Here is an 18,393-nt window from a genome sequence, read left to right on the forward strand (position 1 = left end):
CAGACTTTTATGTATATATGTTTATGTACATATATGCATCTATATAGATACCTGTATAGATGGATACATATAAATAATCTCACAGTTTTTACAAATTCTTGTAAAAATTATTCTACATGATTGGGATTGTGTATTAGTTTTTTTGTGCTGCCATATCCAATTACCACAAAATGACTAGCTTACCAACAGCATGCGTTTATGATCCCACAGATTCCATGGGTTGGAAGTCTGATAGGCTTGTTTGGGTTGCAATCAAGGTGTTGGTGGGCTGTGCGCCTTTCTGGACACTCTGGGAAGAATCCGTTTGCTTTTTCATTCAGGCTATTGGCAGAAGTTGGTAGTAAGCTGTTGCAGGACTGGGGTCCTGTTTCCTTGTTGGCTGGAAGCTGGAGGTTGTTCTCAGCTTCTAGAGGTCACCAGCATTCCTTGGTTTGTGGCCCCTTCATCTCAGAACTGATGACCATGGGTCAAGTCCCTCTCATGCTTCTTATCTCTCCTGCCTCACCTTCCATAGCATCTCTGACCTATTCTTCTGCCTCCCTCTTCTACTTTTAAAGGCCTATGTGATGACCTTGGGCCCATAGGGATAACCCAGGATACTCTCCCTATTTTAAAGCACGTAACCTAGTTCCACTTTCTTTTGCCATGTTATGTAACATACTCATGTGCCAAGATCATGGGGGACAAAATCCTTCCTACCCCAGATTGTTTATGTTTTGGGAGAAGTGGGCCTGGCAAGGAAAAAGCTCAGTGTCAGACTCTGGGTTGGACCTCAGAGAGAGGCCTTGGGAGTCCCAGGAAACCTGGATCTACATCCCTGACCTGTCTGCTCCAGGCTGATTGACCTTGAGTGAGCCATCGCACCTCTCTGAACCTCAGTGTTATCTGTTACACGAGGGAGTAGATTTCCCACTTCCTCTGGGACTTGTGTTTGGGTGGGGATATCTGGCTTATATCCCTTTTTCTGCCCAATTCAAAGCTTGATTGTAAGCAGGAAGGGCATATCTAATTTCTCTTAATAAATTTAGTATGATTATTTTAGCTTTAAAAATATTTGTAATGATGTAACAAATATGCAGAAAACTGCACAAATGAATTTTTACACACGTCTGTATACTGTTTCCCCACCATCACCTAGGTAAAGGTTTAAGGAATTTCCATCCCCTCAGTGGGTTGTCAGGTTAAGCAAATTAAAAAAATATAGGAGACCACTAGTTAAATTTGAATTTCAGATAAACAATGAATAGATTTTTATCATAAGTATATCTCATATAGCTAGACATCCTGTGTTTTATCTGGCAGTCCTACCAGTAGGCTCCCTTGTTGTTTTAGCCCAACACCCCTTCCACCCCAAAGGTCAACAGTATTCTGACTCTCATCACCATAGATTAGTTTTACCTGTTTCTGAATGTCATATCAGTGGAATCACATAGTGGGTCCTGCTCTGTGTCTGTCTGTGAGATTCATCCACACTGCCTGTGGCATATTCTTTTTCATTGCTGTGTAGTATTCTGTTTGATGGATGCATCACACCCTATTTTACTACTTTCTTGTTGTTGGACCTTTGGGTTGTTTCCAGTCTTAAGCTACTATGAATAGAGCTTTATGAACATGACTTTCAGTGGCTAGATGCAGTTAGGAGTGAAATTACTGGCTATTTTTAGTTTTAAAATTTTCCTCCCAAATGGAGAAAAAAGACATCCTCCCACACCAGTGAATAAATTGAAGCCTTGTAGGGTTACATTCCAGGCCCTGCCTGGTCTTATTTTTGTTTCCTGGATGAAGGAACTCGTGGGGCATTTTTGAGTTCCCATCCTCTCTAATGTGTTTAAGGAGCCTGTGAAGTTTTAGAGAACACTTTTCCTCTACTTTTATTTTAATTTAATTTTTGTATTAAAATTTTTAAAATCACACTTTATTTTTATTTATTTGTTTGGCTGCCCTGTGTGGCTTGTGGGACCTTATTGATAGCTCCCCAACCAGGGATCGAACCCGGGCCCTCAGGAGTGAGAGGGGGGAGTCCTGACCACTGGACTGCCAGAGAATTCCCTTAATTGATTTTTTTATTGAAGTATAGTTGATTTACAATGTTATATTAGTTTCAGGTATACAGAAAAGTGCCATATGTATACATATATATATATTCCTTTCCAGATTCTTCTCCCATATAGGTTATTACAGAATATTGAGAAGAGTCCCCTGTGCTATACAGTAGGTCCTTGTTGTTTATCTTTCTTCTATTTAGCAGTGTGTGTCTGTTACTCCCAAAATCCTAATTAGGAATCCTATCCCTCCCCCCTATCTTTTCTCTTTGGTAACCATAAGTCCTCTACTTTTAGGTACCATATCTTTTACTAATTTTTAGTAGTTTCACCTGTGGGTAGTGAAGCCTGGTGCCCAGCCCAGCTGTGTAAATGTCCCTGTCCATATGGGGGTGGTACACAGAAGGCCCCCAGACTTCCCTGCTGTCCCTCCCTCCCTGCTTTTCCCCCGGTAGCTCCTGGACCAGCCTGTATTAATCAGGAGCATCTCCAGGTACCATCTGGTTGCTATGGCAACTCAGGCTGGTCCAGGCTTGGCGATGGGGGTCAACCCACCCTCTCAAGTGTGGTTTCAGTTTGGATTCGGGGAAGTAGACACACGCGATACCTGGTACTTCAGGGAAGTTCTATTCTGATTACATTAACAGTAAGGTTTTTTTGTGGCCTCAGGCTTAATGCCGCTTCTTTTCTTCTATTTGCTTTTCCCTCATTGTCATCTCTTTGCACCGTCTATTCGTGGAACCTGGCTGCTTCTAGGGGAAGCAAACCGCACACGCTTTGCCATTTTCTCTGCACTGTGGTTGGACAAACAGAGAGAGGGAACAGCACACCTCGTCACGGGCCCCCGCAGGTGCCAGGGAAGGACACCTGGCTGGAAGCGTCCGTTGGCTGGGGATGTGTTTGTTTCTTGTGGGTACACACAGGACAGGTGGGGCTCTGTTGTTAAAAGCACCTGTGAGGGCTCTGCAGCGCACACTCGATGGTGTTTGCTTGAGCAGCTGTTCCCCGCCCTCCCCCAGCTTCCAGGCTCCACCCACCTGCCACAATAGCCATCTGAGAACCAATGTTGACCAAGTGCTTTCCATGGCCTGGTGCTGTGCTCAGGGCGCTGCCTTCCCACGGGTTAACCCACTGACCCCTCACAATGGCTCTCTGTACTACTTATGATTATCCCCACCTCGTGCAGGGGAAGACAGAGACTCAGAGGATTAAGTAATGCTGGGGACCACACAGCTAGTTGGTTGCGTGCTGGGGTTGGACCAGGCTCTGGAATAAGCCTTCTTCCCCACCACGCTTCATCCCTTCCTTACTTAGGAGAAGTCCTGGAGCCCCGGCAGCAGTTTTCTAGGTGCTTGATGATGTTTTCTTGGGTAGACGCATCGCTAAGACCATTCATTCAGGTAAGAAATATTTAAGGTGTCAGGGACCCAATGGCAAACAATACAGGTCAAGATCCTTGTACGTACGGCACAAACATCCTGAGATAAAGCCCCACGAGGAAGACCTCATTGGAAGCTGTGATGGGGAGTGCCTGCATCTGACCATAGCCTGAATGATGAGAGGAAGCTGAACCATCAGAGATGATGAGTTGGTCTTCTTAGGAGAGGCTGGGAGAGCTCTCATTTCTTTGAAGCCTTTAAGCTGAGCAAGAGGAAATAGTCAGGAGGGAGATTAGCCTCTATTCCCACACCTGGTTCTTTGCACCCATCTCCTTACACCTCTGGGTGTTGAGGTGACTCTTGCAATATTTGTGCCTGAGATTTAGGCTGCTAATTCTACTTCATTCATGCTGGCCTTCCAGTGGGTTTACTTTTCTTGGACAGACACTGGGAGGCTAGTGGTGGGGGCTGATAGGTGGAAAAAATCAGACTGAGGTTAAAAATATGCTGTTGGGTGAGCTATGGATCTGAAAGCCATGGGTCATCTCACTCCTAGAAGAACCAAGGTCCTGAGTGATTTGCCCTGTCACCTCCCCACCCTCATCTCCTCTACTCTCCTCCTCACTCACAGCTACCCAGGCCCCTTCATTTTTCCTTGAGCAAGTCACATACAGCCATGCCTCAGGACCTTTGCATGTTCTGTTCTTTCTGCCTGGAACACTCTTCTCTCAGATACCCAGCAGAACTACTGCATCATCCCCTTCAGACTTCGGCTCAGATGTCACCTCCTCAGTGAGGCCATCTCTGACCCCCTATTTAATACAATAACCAGCCCACCCATCACTTCCTGTCATCCTCTGCAGTGAGCAGAATTGCATCTCCTGCCCCCAAATTCATATGTTGAAGTTCTAACCCACAGTAGCATGTGACTGTATTTGGAGAGAGGGTCTTTTAAAGACATAATTAAGGTTCCTCTTCCCTGCCTACACTCCTGCCAGGTCTCCCTGTGAGTCTATCACATCCTGCCTGGGTCTGGCCAGCTTGGGATGCCCTGTGGACCCAGGGGCTGTAGGGTCCATGGGAGCCCAGTGGGATGAGGCTGTCTGCCCCTGGGCCTGGCTGCTCCTGCTGGCAGCAGGCGCAGATCGAGAGCTCAAGGATGCTGGTGTCCAGTTTCCCTTGACCTTGAGGACCCGGGAAGGTCATTTGCACCATGGCTATGGCTAGTGTCAGATTGCCCAGCAGTGTTTAAAGAAAGTCAGATGCCTGGATTGAACTCTGCAGAGACACCTTCACACGAACACTGTGCTTCCTGGAATCAATACTTTTGTTTTTCTAGTACCACGTTAAATGCGTCACATTATAAAACATTTTTGTTTTTTTGGCCGCACTGCACAGCTTGCAGGATCTTAGTTCCCCGAACAGGGATTGAACCGGTTGCAGTGGAAGCACAGAGTCCTGATCACTGGACTGCCAGGGAATTCCCATAAAACACTTTTGTGTAACATTGTCTCACTGAGACTCCCAAGGCTTTTAATATCTCCAGAATATATTTTCCAATTTTCCATAAGACTCAAAAGTCATATAAGCTCTAGGAAATCCACTAAAAAGACTCTTCAAAAAGTAGAAGATGGAGGAGACTCTGATGAAGAGAGTGACCATAATGAGTGAGCAGGAAGAGAAGCCTGAGGACGACCCCACTGGGGTCAAAGATTATAAAGACCTGAACAAAAGTAGCTCAGTCTTTTTGGTATGATGTTATTCAGAAGCTAGGCCTAGATATCAGAAGAAATAAAGTAAACCCCACAAAGGTGAACTCAGGCTAAATGGGGGAAAATTATGGAAGAAAAGCAGCAGGGTGAAAGTGGGAGATAGGTTGGATCTTCTAATGGGAGAGGATAAAGAAGCAGAAACAGAGACGGTGATGCAGATTCTCCTGAAAAAAAAAAAGGGTTTAAAGAGAAGACTGGCAGTGAGAAATACAGAGTAGTGTTCCGACAGTGGAAGAAATTGAAATTGCCTAAAAAGAGTATGCTCAAATAAATGGATTCCTTTTCAGCAATAAACCTGCTTTTTAGTGGTGGGGGAAGGGGCCAGGTTAAAGAGAGGACTTTTTAAAAAAAAATAAAGTTCTCCTACCATTTGGGGAAAAAAAGAAAAAAAAAAAAAGAGGTAATTAAGGTAAAATGAAGAGGAAATTAGGACACAGACACACCCAGAGGGGAGACCATGTGAAGACACAGGGAGAAGCCAGCCATCTATAAGCCAAGGAGAGGCCTCAGAAGAAACCAACCCTGCTAACACCTTGATCTCAGATTTGCAGCCTTCAGAATTGTGAGGAAATAAATTTCTGTTGTTTAAGCCACCCTGCATGTGGTACTTTGTTATGGCAACTCCAGCAAATGAATATACCTTTCCTGCTTAATTGCCGTCCACTGCGCTTTTCAACTCCTAATCCCCACACGATGTACTTATTTTGTTCAGCGTCTACCTCACCCTCTAGAACCTCCATGCCACGAAGAGGGAAACATTCGCATGTCTCATTTACACTGTGTCCCCAGCACCCAGTGCAAGGCCTGCACACAGTGGCTGCTCGCTCAGCGTTTGTTGAGTGAATAAGTGAATGAAATGGAGACAAAGATCTTTTCCGGGCTCTCAGTCCCTCTGGGGCTGAATATCCACCTGATATATTCATGAGAGGCAAGAACTCTGTCCCTTTTCTCTTTTTAAAGAACCAGCCAAGGTGGCAAAGAGCGGGCTCACTCACAGATGGCCATACCCTGTGTGGATTTTTAAAACGACCTTTGAACTCGCCCTTTTAGTTTTCTAAATGACACTCTGGAGCTCACAGGACCCAGGGACCAGCCGAGAGTGAACAAGCAGGCTCTTGATGACCCATTTTGCCGAGGGCAACACTGAGATGCTGAGAAATACGGGGTCCCACCCTCCGTGGCGGGCACCTGGGAGGTGGACCGAGCGCTCTGCGACACAGCCTCGTGGTCTTTTGCTCCATGGTGCTGCCTCTGTTGCTGGGCAGCTCCTAAGAACTGGCTTCCCAGCCCCGAGTTGCCAAGGAAATACTAAATCCCGTTGGGCCGGGCCTGGGGTGTATTTTGACTTCCTGTAAAGGAGGCCAGTCCCCTGTGCGGTCCTCCGACCTCCCTTCTCTTCCTCCCTGTTTGCTCTCTGCATCCCCCTTACCTTCGCTCTTTCTCGCTCTCTTCTCTCTCCTCCTCTAGTTTCATCCCGGGCTGGAGGCAGAAGACCCTGGGATTTCTGCGTGAGGCCCATGGATGTCGAAGTCCTCCCGGGTCCTGGACCCCATGTTCTCGCCCCGCAGTTATGATGCCCTGCACGACCGCGGCTTGGGGCCTGCAGGTACGGACGGCGCCCCCGCGGGCACAGTCAGCATCCCTCAGGACTCGCGGACCCATCTGATGAGCGGCGGCTGCAAGGGCCCTCCCCTGAAGCGGCGGGGCGGCGTGGTGGACCACCGGGATGTCATCTTGGCCCACCAGGCGCATAAAATCCACAGCACCCCCCAGGCCAGGAGGAAAGAATGGGAGTGAGTATGCACGGGGTGGACAGCCAGCCCCAGCCCGGGACAGGGACCCGGGTTGGGGAGCAGTAAACGGGGTCTCTTGGGGTCAGGTAACGCTTGTTTCTGACAAGCTTCTGCGGCGGGGTGGCGGAGGTGGGGGTTGGCGTGCGGGGGCGGATTCAGACGGCTGGGCTGGTTGCTGAAATCTCAAATCTCAAATTCCTTCCCAGCCTGTTGATCCATACCCGCTGCCTGGAGTCCCTTCTGTGAACCCCTGGGGCACCCACGGGGCAGCAACAAAGGGGTTAATTATGGGCGTGGCGGGGCGTGCTCGCAGGACTCTGCTCCGGGACTCTGCTCCGGGGTTCTGTGAGTGTCCACTCAGAGGGGTCGGCAAATCTTTCCAATGGGATGGACATTTCCGTACCAGGATGAGAAATGCCACTTTCTGGTGGGGGGGGGGGGCGAGGGGGGGAAGCGGGAATCACACTTCCACCTCAAGCCCTGAGCTTAAACCTGAGAAGTGGGGTGGGCAGGGGGTGGGTGCCGGGTTGGGAGGATGTGGTGAGTCCGGTGACTCTGGGGTCCTGGGACCCCTTTCTCTTTGCCAGTGACGCCCAAAGTGGGTCTTCTCCTGGGAGCCACCATAGGGTGGAAGGGTGGGCTTTGAGACAGCTCTGCTGTATGGTCTCGGGCAAGTGACCTCTCTGGGCTCGATCACCACCCCTGAAGTCTCTCTTTCTAGGCTGTTGGAGGGTTGAAGGCGGTTTGTGTGAAGGCTCAGTCCCCCCATATGGAGGGAGAGCTGGTACTTTTTTCTTTTTCTTTTTCTCAAGAGCTTCTCTGGCCAAGGCTCAGAGCTGAGTGGATTCCTGGGCAGACAGCAGGGAAGTGGGATGTGAATATGAGTTTAGGGCTCTTGGAGCTGAGGCTGACGAGGACACTATCACTCCTGGGGACCCGGAAATCGCTTCTCCCACCCACTTCACGCCAGCCAGTCTGACCTCTAGGAAGCTAACAGTGTCTTCACCAGGCTTCCTTCTGTCTGCTGGAAGGGGGAACTGGGTTATAAATGCCAGTTGGGTTTGGAGTGTGCTGATGAGGAGTGTGTAAGTACAGAGTGCAATGAAAACTGTATTATCGAAAGGAGCCAGTGCTCATTTTGAATTGGAGGGCTTCAGGTTAGGTGAGAAAGGTGGAGCCCATGTGGCCTCTGAGGTGGTTTCCTGAGGTTAGGCTGACATCTGGTGGCACATTCAGGCATCATCTAGAAAGGCAACGTGGTGACCAAGCTTTATTTTTTTTCCCCCATGCTGTCTTCCTTTTGACAATCTCTCCTCTCCATCCACACATCTAGCCACCCACCCACCTGTCCATCCATCCACTCACCCACACATCCACTCACCAATCATCCATCCATCCAACCATCCACTCACCAATCTTTCTATCCATCTATCCATTCATCCACCTCCCCATCCATCCATCCCTTCACCTGCACACATTTCCATCCATCCATCCATCCATCCATCCATCCTTCCATGCACACACTTACTCACCCATCTTTCTAGCCATCTATCCATTCATCCATCTCCCTATCTATCCTCCCATCCATCCTTACATCCATTCGCCTGTCCATATTTCTATCCATCCATCCATCCACCCACCCATCATTTCATAAATACCCAGGGTGCACATAATATCTGCAGCTGCAATGCTAAATACCACTCCTCTCTTATCCCCTCTCCAGGACTCGCCTTCTCTCTCCCCTCCCTTCCCATTTATTTCCATTCTCCTCCTGTTTCCTTTTATTTTCTTTCTTTCTAAAATTAATTAATTATTCTTTGGCTACATTGGGTCTTCGTTGCTGCGTGTGGGCTTTCTCTAGTGGTGGTGAGCGGGCGCTACTCTTCGTTGTAGTGTGCGGGCTCCTCACTGCGGTGGCTTCTCTTGTTGAGGAGCACGGGCTCTAGGTGCTCGGGCTTTAGTAGTTGTAGCACGCAGGTTCAGTAGTTGTGGCTCGCAGGCTCTAAAGCACAGGCCCAGTAGTCCTGGTGCCCGGGCTTAGTTGCTCTGTGGCATGTGGGATCTTCCTGGACCAGGGCTCGAACCCGTGTTCCCTGAATTGGCAGGCGGATTCTTAACCACTGCGCCACCAGGGAAGCCCCTTTTATTTTCTTTTGAAAAAGAAATTTGATTAGTTCTTGCAGAAAATGAGGCTTCTTTAAGGGGTTAGAGTGAATTATTTCTGCATACCCACTGAAAATAGATTTTTAGGATAAGGAAAAGTGTCACAGTGACTTAAAGAATTTAAAAACCCTGTTGCCCAAGGAAAATGATAACTATAATTTCTAATAATAATGACAGCTAATGTTTATTGGGCACCTACTGTATGCCAGACACTTTTGATCTTGTTGTCTTGTCATAACTCTGCCACGCTGTAAATTCTACATTATCCCCAATTTACAGATGAATAAAGGGAGGCTGAGAGAGGCGAAGTAACTTGCTAGACACTGGCAGAACTGAGATTCGAACCCCAGCCTGTCGGAGTCCCAAACTCAAACTCTTTTTTTTTTTTTTGCGGTACGCGGGCCTCTCCCGTTGCGGAGCACAGGCTCCGGACGCGCAGGCTCAGCGGCTATGGCTCACCGGCGCAGCCGCTCCGGCATGTGGGATCTTCCCGGACCGGGGCACGAACCCGTGTCCCCTGCATCGGCAGGAAGACTCTCAACCAGTGCGCCACCAGGGAAGCCCCAAACTCAAACTCTTAATCATTTGGCTGAAGAGTTTCTACAACAGCAAGTGGCAGGGATTTTCTCTTAAATAACTCAGAAAATAAAGTCAGCCACATCAGGGAGAAAGAGAGAAGCATTGTAGGGTATTCAGAATCAGGAGACGTTGCTTACAGTGCCATTTCCACCACAACCTCCTTGAATGGCTAACTTATGCCCTAGTTTCCCATTCCAGTCACTTTCTAGGACCATAAAAAGACTTGAAGGGTCTTTATAGCTACAATATCCAAACTTCTAATCTCCTACCCCTACCAGTAAAACAAACACATTTTCAACACGCACATAATGTATATATATTTGCTTATCGATTATATAAGTATTCTGCTGAATTTATTATATGCACTATAAAATATACATAAAAATAGAAATGCCCAAAGGATGAGACATCAGTGAGATAAGTATATTTAAATGGTTTTAATTTTTTAAATTTAGTGGTACAAAATACTGTTGCTAACGTGTTTTGTGTGTGTGTGTTACACATTTTAATTTTTATTTATTATTTTAAAATTTAATTTTTAAGTTCATTTTTATTTAAAATTTTATTTTATTTTACTTTTTAATTGTATAGTTGATTTACAATATTTTATTAGTTTCAGGTGTACGGCAAAGTGATTATATATGTAACTATATATATAGTTTTTCAGATTCTTTTCCCTTATAGGTTATTACATAATATTGAGTAGAGTTCCCTGTGCTATATACAGTGGGTCCTTGTTGATTGTCTATTTTATATATAGTAGTGTGTATATGTTAATCCCAAACTCCTAATTTATCCCTTCCCCCTACCCCCGCTATCGTGTTTTAGAAGTTTGTCTTCACTTTTCAAACACTGTGTTTTGTCAGAGTTCTTTATTCTGAAAATGTTCAAATACACTAAGAGCAGAGAGAAGAGCACAGTGAACCCGACAAACCCATCACCCAAATACACTAATTATCAAGATTTTGTCAGCCTTACATCATAAATCCATTTTCCTTTCCTATTTTCTGAGCTATTTTAAAGCAAATCCCAGACCTTATATGATTTTACAAACTTCAGACTACATGTCTAAAGCACACAGACATTTTCTTACTAATATCACACTGACAAAATTAACAATGATTTTTTAAAAAATATATTTTATTTTATTTTATTTTTGCGGTACGCGGGCCTCTCACTGTTGTGGTCTCTCCCGTTGCGGAGCACAGGCTCCGGACGCGCAGGCTCAGCGGCCATGGCTCACGGGCCCAGCCGCTCCGCGGCATGTGGGATCTTCCCGGACCCGGGGCACGAACCGTGTCCCCTGCATCGGCAGGCGGACTCTCAACCACTGCGCCACCAGGGAAGCCCAACAATGATTTTTACATCACCTAATTTCCAGCCCACATTCAAATTTCCCTGCTTGTTTTTTTTACAGTTGATTTCTTTGAGTCAGGAAAGTCTGTGTCTTGCATTTGGTGGCCATATCTCTTTTTTTTAAGTGTGGTGAAAATAGATATAACATAGCATTTACCCTTCTAACCATTTTTAAGTGTGCAGCTCGTGGCATTAAGTACATTCACATTTTGTTCAACCACCACCACCATCCATTTTCAGAACTCCTTTCATTTTGGGAAACTGAAAGTCTGTCCCCATTAAACACTAACAGCCAATCCTCCCTCCCCACATCCTCTGGCAACCACTATTCTACCTTCTGTCTCTATGAATTTGGCTGCTCTAGGGACCTCATTTAAGTGGAATCATACAGTGTTTGTCCTTTTAGCATAATGCCCTTGAGGTTCATCCGTGGAGTCACATGTGTCAAAATTTCCTTCCTTTTTAAGACTGTATACTATTCCATTTTATGGATGGATCACATTTTGTTTATCCATTCATCCACTGATGGACACTTGGGTTGTTTCTACCTTTTGGAGATTGTGACTAATGCTGCTGTGAACATGGGTGTATATATATATATATATATATATATATATATATATTCGAGACCCTGTTTTCAACTCTTCTGGGCCTATACATAGAACTTGAATTCCTGGATCATATGGTAATTCTACAGTCTTATTTAGTCTACAAGAATTCTCTCTCTCCCACCCCTCACGTTCTCCTATCCCGTTGTGATTTATCATAGAATAAACCACGTCAATTGTCCTATAGAATATGCCCCATTCTGAATCGTCTGTTTGAAACTTTATTTTTTCAAATCCTGTTAACTATAGCGGCTTTGCCCATCCTTAGGAATCCCACCCAGGCACAGTGCCCACCAAGATGAAGCGAACCATAGCGAACATGACTCCACATTTCAAAATGTCTTCGTGAGAATTTGGGACGTTTTTTGGCCATCTTCTGATAGAGACTCAATGAGATCACTATGGTTTCTATTTCTTCCTGTGACTGATGGAGTCCTAGTACCAGGAGGGGAGAGTCCCAGCTTTGCCATTTCTCACTGTTCCTTTCTGCTCTTGTTACTATTTCCTTCAACCCTTTCTTTCCAGGCAGGGATCTTCCACTTCACCAGCGAATATCCCAGTCCATCAACCCATTTACACAGGTCTCAGGAGACCACAGTGCATCACCACGACATGGTTCTTTATCCTGTTTCTTTTCTATCTTGTCCACTAGAACGTCCCTGGCAAGGATGCTTGACTGTGTCCCCAGCCCCTGAGACCGAGGCTGGCACCCATAGGCACTCAGTAAATATCTGTCGAATGAAGGCACCAGATGAGAATGAATGAGGGAGGGTTGCTGCCAAGCAGCTAAGTGGATTTAGTCAACCATACATGAAGGGTTAATAAAGTCCAGTGCTTCATTGTAGATGAAACAGTAGCAGACATGGAATTTCGAGAATTTGGTTCCATACTTTCACAGATGTACTCACTGGGGGTGCACCTAACCCACTTTGGAGGTTCTTGCACGAAGAGTTGAGTGAGGAGATGCTGCCTCCCTCCTCCTCCCCTTCACTTCTCCCTCCTTCCTTCCCCTTCCCTCCTCCCTCCCTTCTCCTCTCCATGCACTCTATCTCCCTTCCTCATTCCTGCATCCCTATCTCCTTCCCCTTCCTCCATTCTCCCTCCATCTACCTCCCTCCTCTCATTCTTCTCCCTCCTCCCCCTTTCCACTTCATCCCCCTCCCTTTCTCCCTTCTCCTCTCCATCCCCCTCCCTCCCTCCTACTCTCCATCCCTCTCCCTCCTCCCTCCCTTTCTCCTTTCTTCTCCCACTTCCTCTGTCCATCTATCTCCCTCCTCTCCTTTGTCTCCCTCCTTTCTCTATCCCCCTCCTTCCTCCCCTTCTCCCCTTCATCCCCTTCCCTCCTCCCTCCCTTTTCCTCTCCGCCTACCCTACCACCTTTCTTCACCCCTTCACCCCTCCCTTCCTCTGCCCCGTTCTTCCTTACACCAATATTTAGGACATTACCTCTGTTCTCAGCTCCATGTGGGGCCTTGGGAACACATCAGTCAATAGTCCGCTCTTTCCAGAATGACACTCTCCACTCAGCAGGAAAAACCAACATGAAACAAATGGTGACAAGCAGGAATAATGCCCAGAAAGGGCCGAGCAAGAGTCTGGGGGGAGCCGGGAAGGCCTCCCTGAGGAAGAAATTTCCAGGCTAGTTCTTCACACACCTTACTGCATTTTTGAACACCTGAGGGAGGGGGTCTTGTTAAATGGAGATTCTGACTCAGCAGGTCTGGGCTAGGGCTTGGGACTCTGCATTTCTTTCTAACAAGCTCCCAGCTGGAGCCAATGCTGCTGTCGGTGGACCACGGTCTGAGCAGCCAGTTCTGAGCCGCCATCATCATCATCATCAAATAGAGGACGTGGGCGGGAGAATGGAGGGTGGAGAGAGGAGAGCTAAGCGAACTGCAATGAGTATCATGAATAATACGCTGAGGTGATAACGATAATATCCAATATTTATGGAGCACTTACTATGTGTGGGGCACAGCGCCAAGCCCTTTATATATATTAACTCATTTAATCCTCATCTCCATTGTTATAAATAAGATGGTGCAGCATGTCTTTGTTTTCCAAAATATTTTTACGTTTCTTGTCTTACTGCATGCACACAATAGAATCATGAAGCAGCTTGGGTAGGTACTGTTGCTGTTATTATTATTATTACTATTATTTTGCTCCTTATGCAGATGGGCAAACAGTTTCCAGGGGTTACCAAGGCATCTGGAGGCTCAGACAGGACAGGGAAGGCATGATCTCGACTCCTAGGTCAGAACTGACCATTTCTAAGATGTGGGGACTCAGGTCTAGCCATCCTGCAGGTCACCAGCTGGGGCTGAGGGTGGTGGCCTGAATTGTCTGGTCCCCAGAGCCTGAGCTGAGAGGAGGGGATATGCAAGGTGAGGAAGGAGACACTGATTCTTCTAGTGAATCAATTTCGCCACTTATTCTCTGCCCCTCCCCTCCAATGCCTCCATCTTCCACACCCAACAGAACAGTTCCATGGTTTTCAGTGGGAAAATTAGGATTCTTTAGGATTATATGAGACTGTGGGTAAAATGATTAATGCCACTGGACCCCAAAGAGAGACGTTTAACCTGAAGGTGACCTCAGTGGTTGTTGAGATTGCCCTAGGTTTGCTATGGCTCCCACTTCACTCAGGTAAAAACTAAAGCCCTCCCCAAGGTCCTCAAGTCCCTGTCACCTTGCCTGTCACCTCCCTGCTCTCACTTCTTTTCACCCTCTACCTTGCTTCCTTGCTCCAGCCACATGGGTCTCCTCAGTGTTCATCAAACCCATCAGGGTTGTCCTGCCTTAGGACCTTTGCACTGGCTGTTCCCTTTACCGGAAGTGCTCTTCCCCCAGATACCCACATGACTCCTTCCTCGCCTCCTTCTAGCCTTTACTTAGAGGTCACCTCCTCGGTGAGCCTTTCCTCACCAACCTATTTAAAATTCAGGCCCTATACATGTCAGTTCCCCCTGCCTTACTTTACCGTTCTCATTAGCACCAATGACCAACTCATAGGTATCATATATCCGGCTTTTATTTTGTTGATTATCTGTATTCTCTCCACTGGCTCCACGAGGGCAGGAAGTTTTCTCTGGTTTGTTCTTTACCAGGTTCCCAGCTTCTAGAACAGGCACCAGCAAGCTTAAGTCAGGGGGCCAAATCCAGCTGGACCCCTGTTTTTGTATGGCCCACGGGCTAAGAAACGTTTTTACATATTTAAGTGGTTGAAAACAATAAAAAGAAGAATATTTCTTGATATGTGAGAATTCTATGAAATTCCAAATTCAGTAACCATGAAGTTTTATTGGGACGCAGCCGGGTGGGTTTGTGTGCAGACTGTTGCTACTTGGGCTACAGCTACAGAGTTGAGTCTTTGTAACAGAGACTGGCCTGCAATGCCAAAAAAATTTACTCTGAGGCCCTTTGCAGAAGAATTCTGAGCACCCCTGGGCTGGAACATCTCCTGGCACAGATTAAGTGTTCCATAAGAAGCCAACTTTGGTCATTGCGTGGGGAGACGGAGGCCAGGGGGACCCCACACTCCCCTGAGTTCACCTCTTCTTACCTGCAACTGCCACAACTAGCCACCAGGTGGCACTGTGGCTCCCGAGTCCGGTGAGCGCAGAACAGCGGAGGTCGGGGAAGCGGTCAGCAAACCCTTACCCATTCCCACTTCCTGGCCTCTCCCTTCCTGCTCGCGGTGGACTGAGAAATGGAAGGCAGCCCCAAATCTAGAATCCAATTGTAATCATATAATACTCAGTCATTACATATATGGCGACTTCTTTTTTCATGCACAAAGCGCTTGGGAAAGACGGTTCCCAGGGCTTGAATGGCTCCCAGGAGGGCTGAAGGGTTTCAGGTGGATCTTGGGGTCAAGTGTGGGGCCCGGCTGTCTTTGGTCTGGGGTGTGGTTGAACTCCTGGGCTGGGAGCCAGATGACAGGAGTTCAAATTGCGGCTCTGACCCTCACTGACTCTGTGACGAGGAGGGGCATTATTCTCTGCTCTGCCTCAGTTTCCTCGTCTGTAAAATGGGGATAACATTAACACCCGTCTCTGGGATTCTGACAAAGGTGAAATTCAATGCATTATTATATAGCAGGCATTTAGAACAAAGCAGGCCCGTAGTAAGGCTTGATAACAGTTTGGTATTGTCCTGAGGAGGGTAAACCTTTAGGCATCAAGAGGCCTTAGTTTACACTAAGTTAAAAAAATAAAAGGATAGCAGGTTGTTAAGACATCACAATTAAATTGAAACTTGGCCTTTAAAGAAGACCTGCTTGGGAATCAGAGCACTGTTTTTTTCTTCTTTTTCAAGGGAGGCAGTTGGACAATGCTAGCCTAGTTGATATTAAAAAAAAAAAAATAGGTCTGGTCCCAGGGAGCTTCTTTTTCAGTGCAGCTGGCTGGTTTTTAGCGCAGAAAGACCCGCCTTTTGTCTTTCAAATTAGCAGCTTTGGCTGCAGCCAGCCACGGAGGGCCTGGGGAGGCCACCGCCCCCACCTCCCCCCAAGAGATGGTGTCCCTTATGATCTAACAGATTGTCCATGTGAGTCTTTGGAACCCAAGCAGCTTGTGAACAAACGTCCCCCCGGAGTCACCATCTTGCCCACTGCTGCCTCCCATCTTTTTTTTTTTTTTTTTTTTTGTGGTACGCGGGCCTCTCACTGTTGTGGCCTCTCCCGTTGCGGAGCACAGGCTCCGGACGCACAGGCTCAGCGGCCATGGCTCACGGGCCCAGCCGCTCCGCGGCATGTGGGATCTTCCCGGACCGGGGCACGAACCCGTGTCCCCTGCATCGGCAGGCGGACTCTCAACCACTGCGCCACCAGGGAAGCTCTGCCTCCCATCTTTTATTCTGCCATCATCACTCCAAAAGTCTGTCCTTTCAACACCGCAAGGTTCTTTTGACAGTGTCTGTGCACTCTTTCTCCAGGCTCTCTCAACTGCTTCCACCCAGGTAGGGTCTGTCACCTTCCTCTCTAACTACACTTTCACCATGATTACTCTCACGTTTGGCCGAGGCTCACTAGCCACTTTTCTGTTCCCTGCTTTTTCAAGCACTTGTTCACCTTAGGACCTTTGCACCTGCTATTCCCTCACCCACCTGGAGTGCTTTTGCCATGGCTGGCTCCTTCTTGCATTCCAATCTCAGCACAGATGTCACCTTCTCATGTAGAGCCATTCCCTCCACCCCCTACCCTGCCCGGTGGATCATATCACGTTATTGACAATTATGTATTTTCTCCTAAATTAGACTGCCAGCCACTTGAGGGCAGGTTTTTTGGTCTTTCTTGTCCATTACTGTGTCCCCAGTGCTTAGAAAAGTGCCCAGTGCATAGAAGGTGCCAGTGTTTTTGGCCTGAAGAGCTGATTGATCCTTGGGAACATGAACCTCTCTATTTTTTTCTCTCTTACAAAAGAAATTTATTATAAGATTTTTTCAGGATACTGTGTTTTACATGTGTTCACAGTATTTTTTTTTACATCTTTATTGGAGTATAATTGCTTTACAAAGGTGTGTTAGTTTCTGTTTTATAAGAGTGAATCAGCTATACATATACATATATCCTGATATCTCCTCCCTCTTGTGTCTCCCTCCCACCCTCCCTATCCCACCCCTCTAGGTGGTCACAAAGCACCGAGCTGATCTCTCTGTGCTATGCGACTGCTTCCCACTAGCTATCTATTTACATTTGGTTGTGTATATATGTCCATGCCACTCACTCATTCTCACTCTGTCCCAGCTTACCCTTCCCACTGCCCGTGTCCTCAAGTCCAATCTCTAGGACTCTAGGTCCAACCACTTCACTACAAATAACTCAATTTCATTTCTTTTTATGGCTGAGTAATATTCTATTGCATATATGTGCCACATCTTCTTTATCCATTCATCTGTCTATGGACACTTCCATAGACATGCTTCCATGTCCTGGCTATTGTACATAGAGCTGCAATGAACATTGTGGTACATGACTCTTTTTGAATTATGGTTTTCTCAGGGTATATGGCCAGTAGTGGGTTTGCTGGGTTGTATGATAGTTCTATTTTTAGTTTTTTAAGGAACCTCCATACTGTTCTCCATAGTGGCTGTATCAATTTACATTCCCACCAACAGTGCAAGAGGGTTCCCTTTTCTCCACACCCTCTTCAGCATTTATTGTTTGTAGAGTTTTTGATGATGGCCATTCTAACTGGTGTGAGGTGATACCTCATTGCAGTTTTGATTTACATTTCTCTACTGATTAGTGATGTTGAGCATCCTTTCATGTGTTTGTTGACAATCTGTGTATCTTCTTTGGAGAAATGTCTATTTAGGTCTTCTGCCCATTTCTGGATTGGGTTGTTTGTTTTTTTGATATTGAGCTGCATGAGCTGCTTGTATATCTTGGAGATTAATCCTTTGTCAGTTGCTTCATTTGCAAATATTTTCTCCCACTCTGAGGGTTGTCTTTTCATCTTGTTTATGGTTTCCTTTGCTGTGCAAAAGCTTTTAAGTTTCATTAGGTCCCATTTGTTTACTTTTGTTTTTATTTCCATTTCTCTAGGAGGGTCAAAAAGGATCTTGGGATTTATGTCATAGAGTGTTCTGCCTATGTTTTCCTCTAAGAGTTTGATAGTGTCTGACCTTACATTTAGGTCTCTAATCCGTTTTGAGTTTATTTTTGGGTATGGTGTTAGGGAGTGATCTAATTTCAT

At 46.6% G+C, this 18,393-nt stretch overlaps 1 protein-coding gene and 1 pseudogene across 8 annotated transcripts in view; both read left to right on the forward strand.

Moving 5' to 3' along the window:
* CACNA1A (calcium voltage-gated channel subunit alpha1 A) overlaps positions 1–18,393 on the forward strand; it is a 337,790-nt gene that overhangs the window by 11,085 nt on the left and 308,312 nt on the right. For all 8 annotated transcript variants that reach the window (XM_049708282.1, XM_049708283.1, XM_049708281.1 and 5 more), the window contains exon 2: positions 6,661–6,986. In XM_049708282.1, the coding sequence (XP_049564239.1) occupies positions 6,715–6,986 (272 nt within the window). In that variant the 5' untranslated portion in view covers positions 6,661–6,714. The remainder of the gene's footprint in view (positions 1–6,660; positions 6,987–18,393) is intronic.
* LOC101275455 (mitochondrial transcription rescue factor 1-like) lies at positions 4,506–5,464 on the forward strand (annotated as a pseudogene).

This window comes from Orcinus orca, chromosome 3 (assembly GCF_937001465.1).
Source record: "Orcinus orca chromosome 3, mOrcOrc1.1, whole genome shotgun sequence".
Taxonomy (NCBI): domain Eukaryota; kingdom Metazoa; phylum Chordata; class Mammalia; order Artiodactyla; family Delphinidae; genus Orcinus; species Orcinus orca.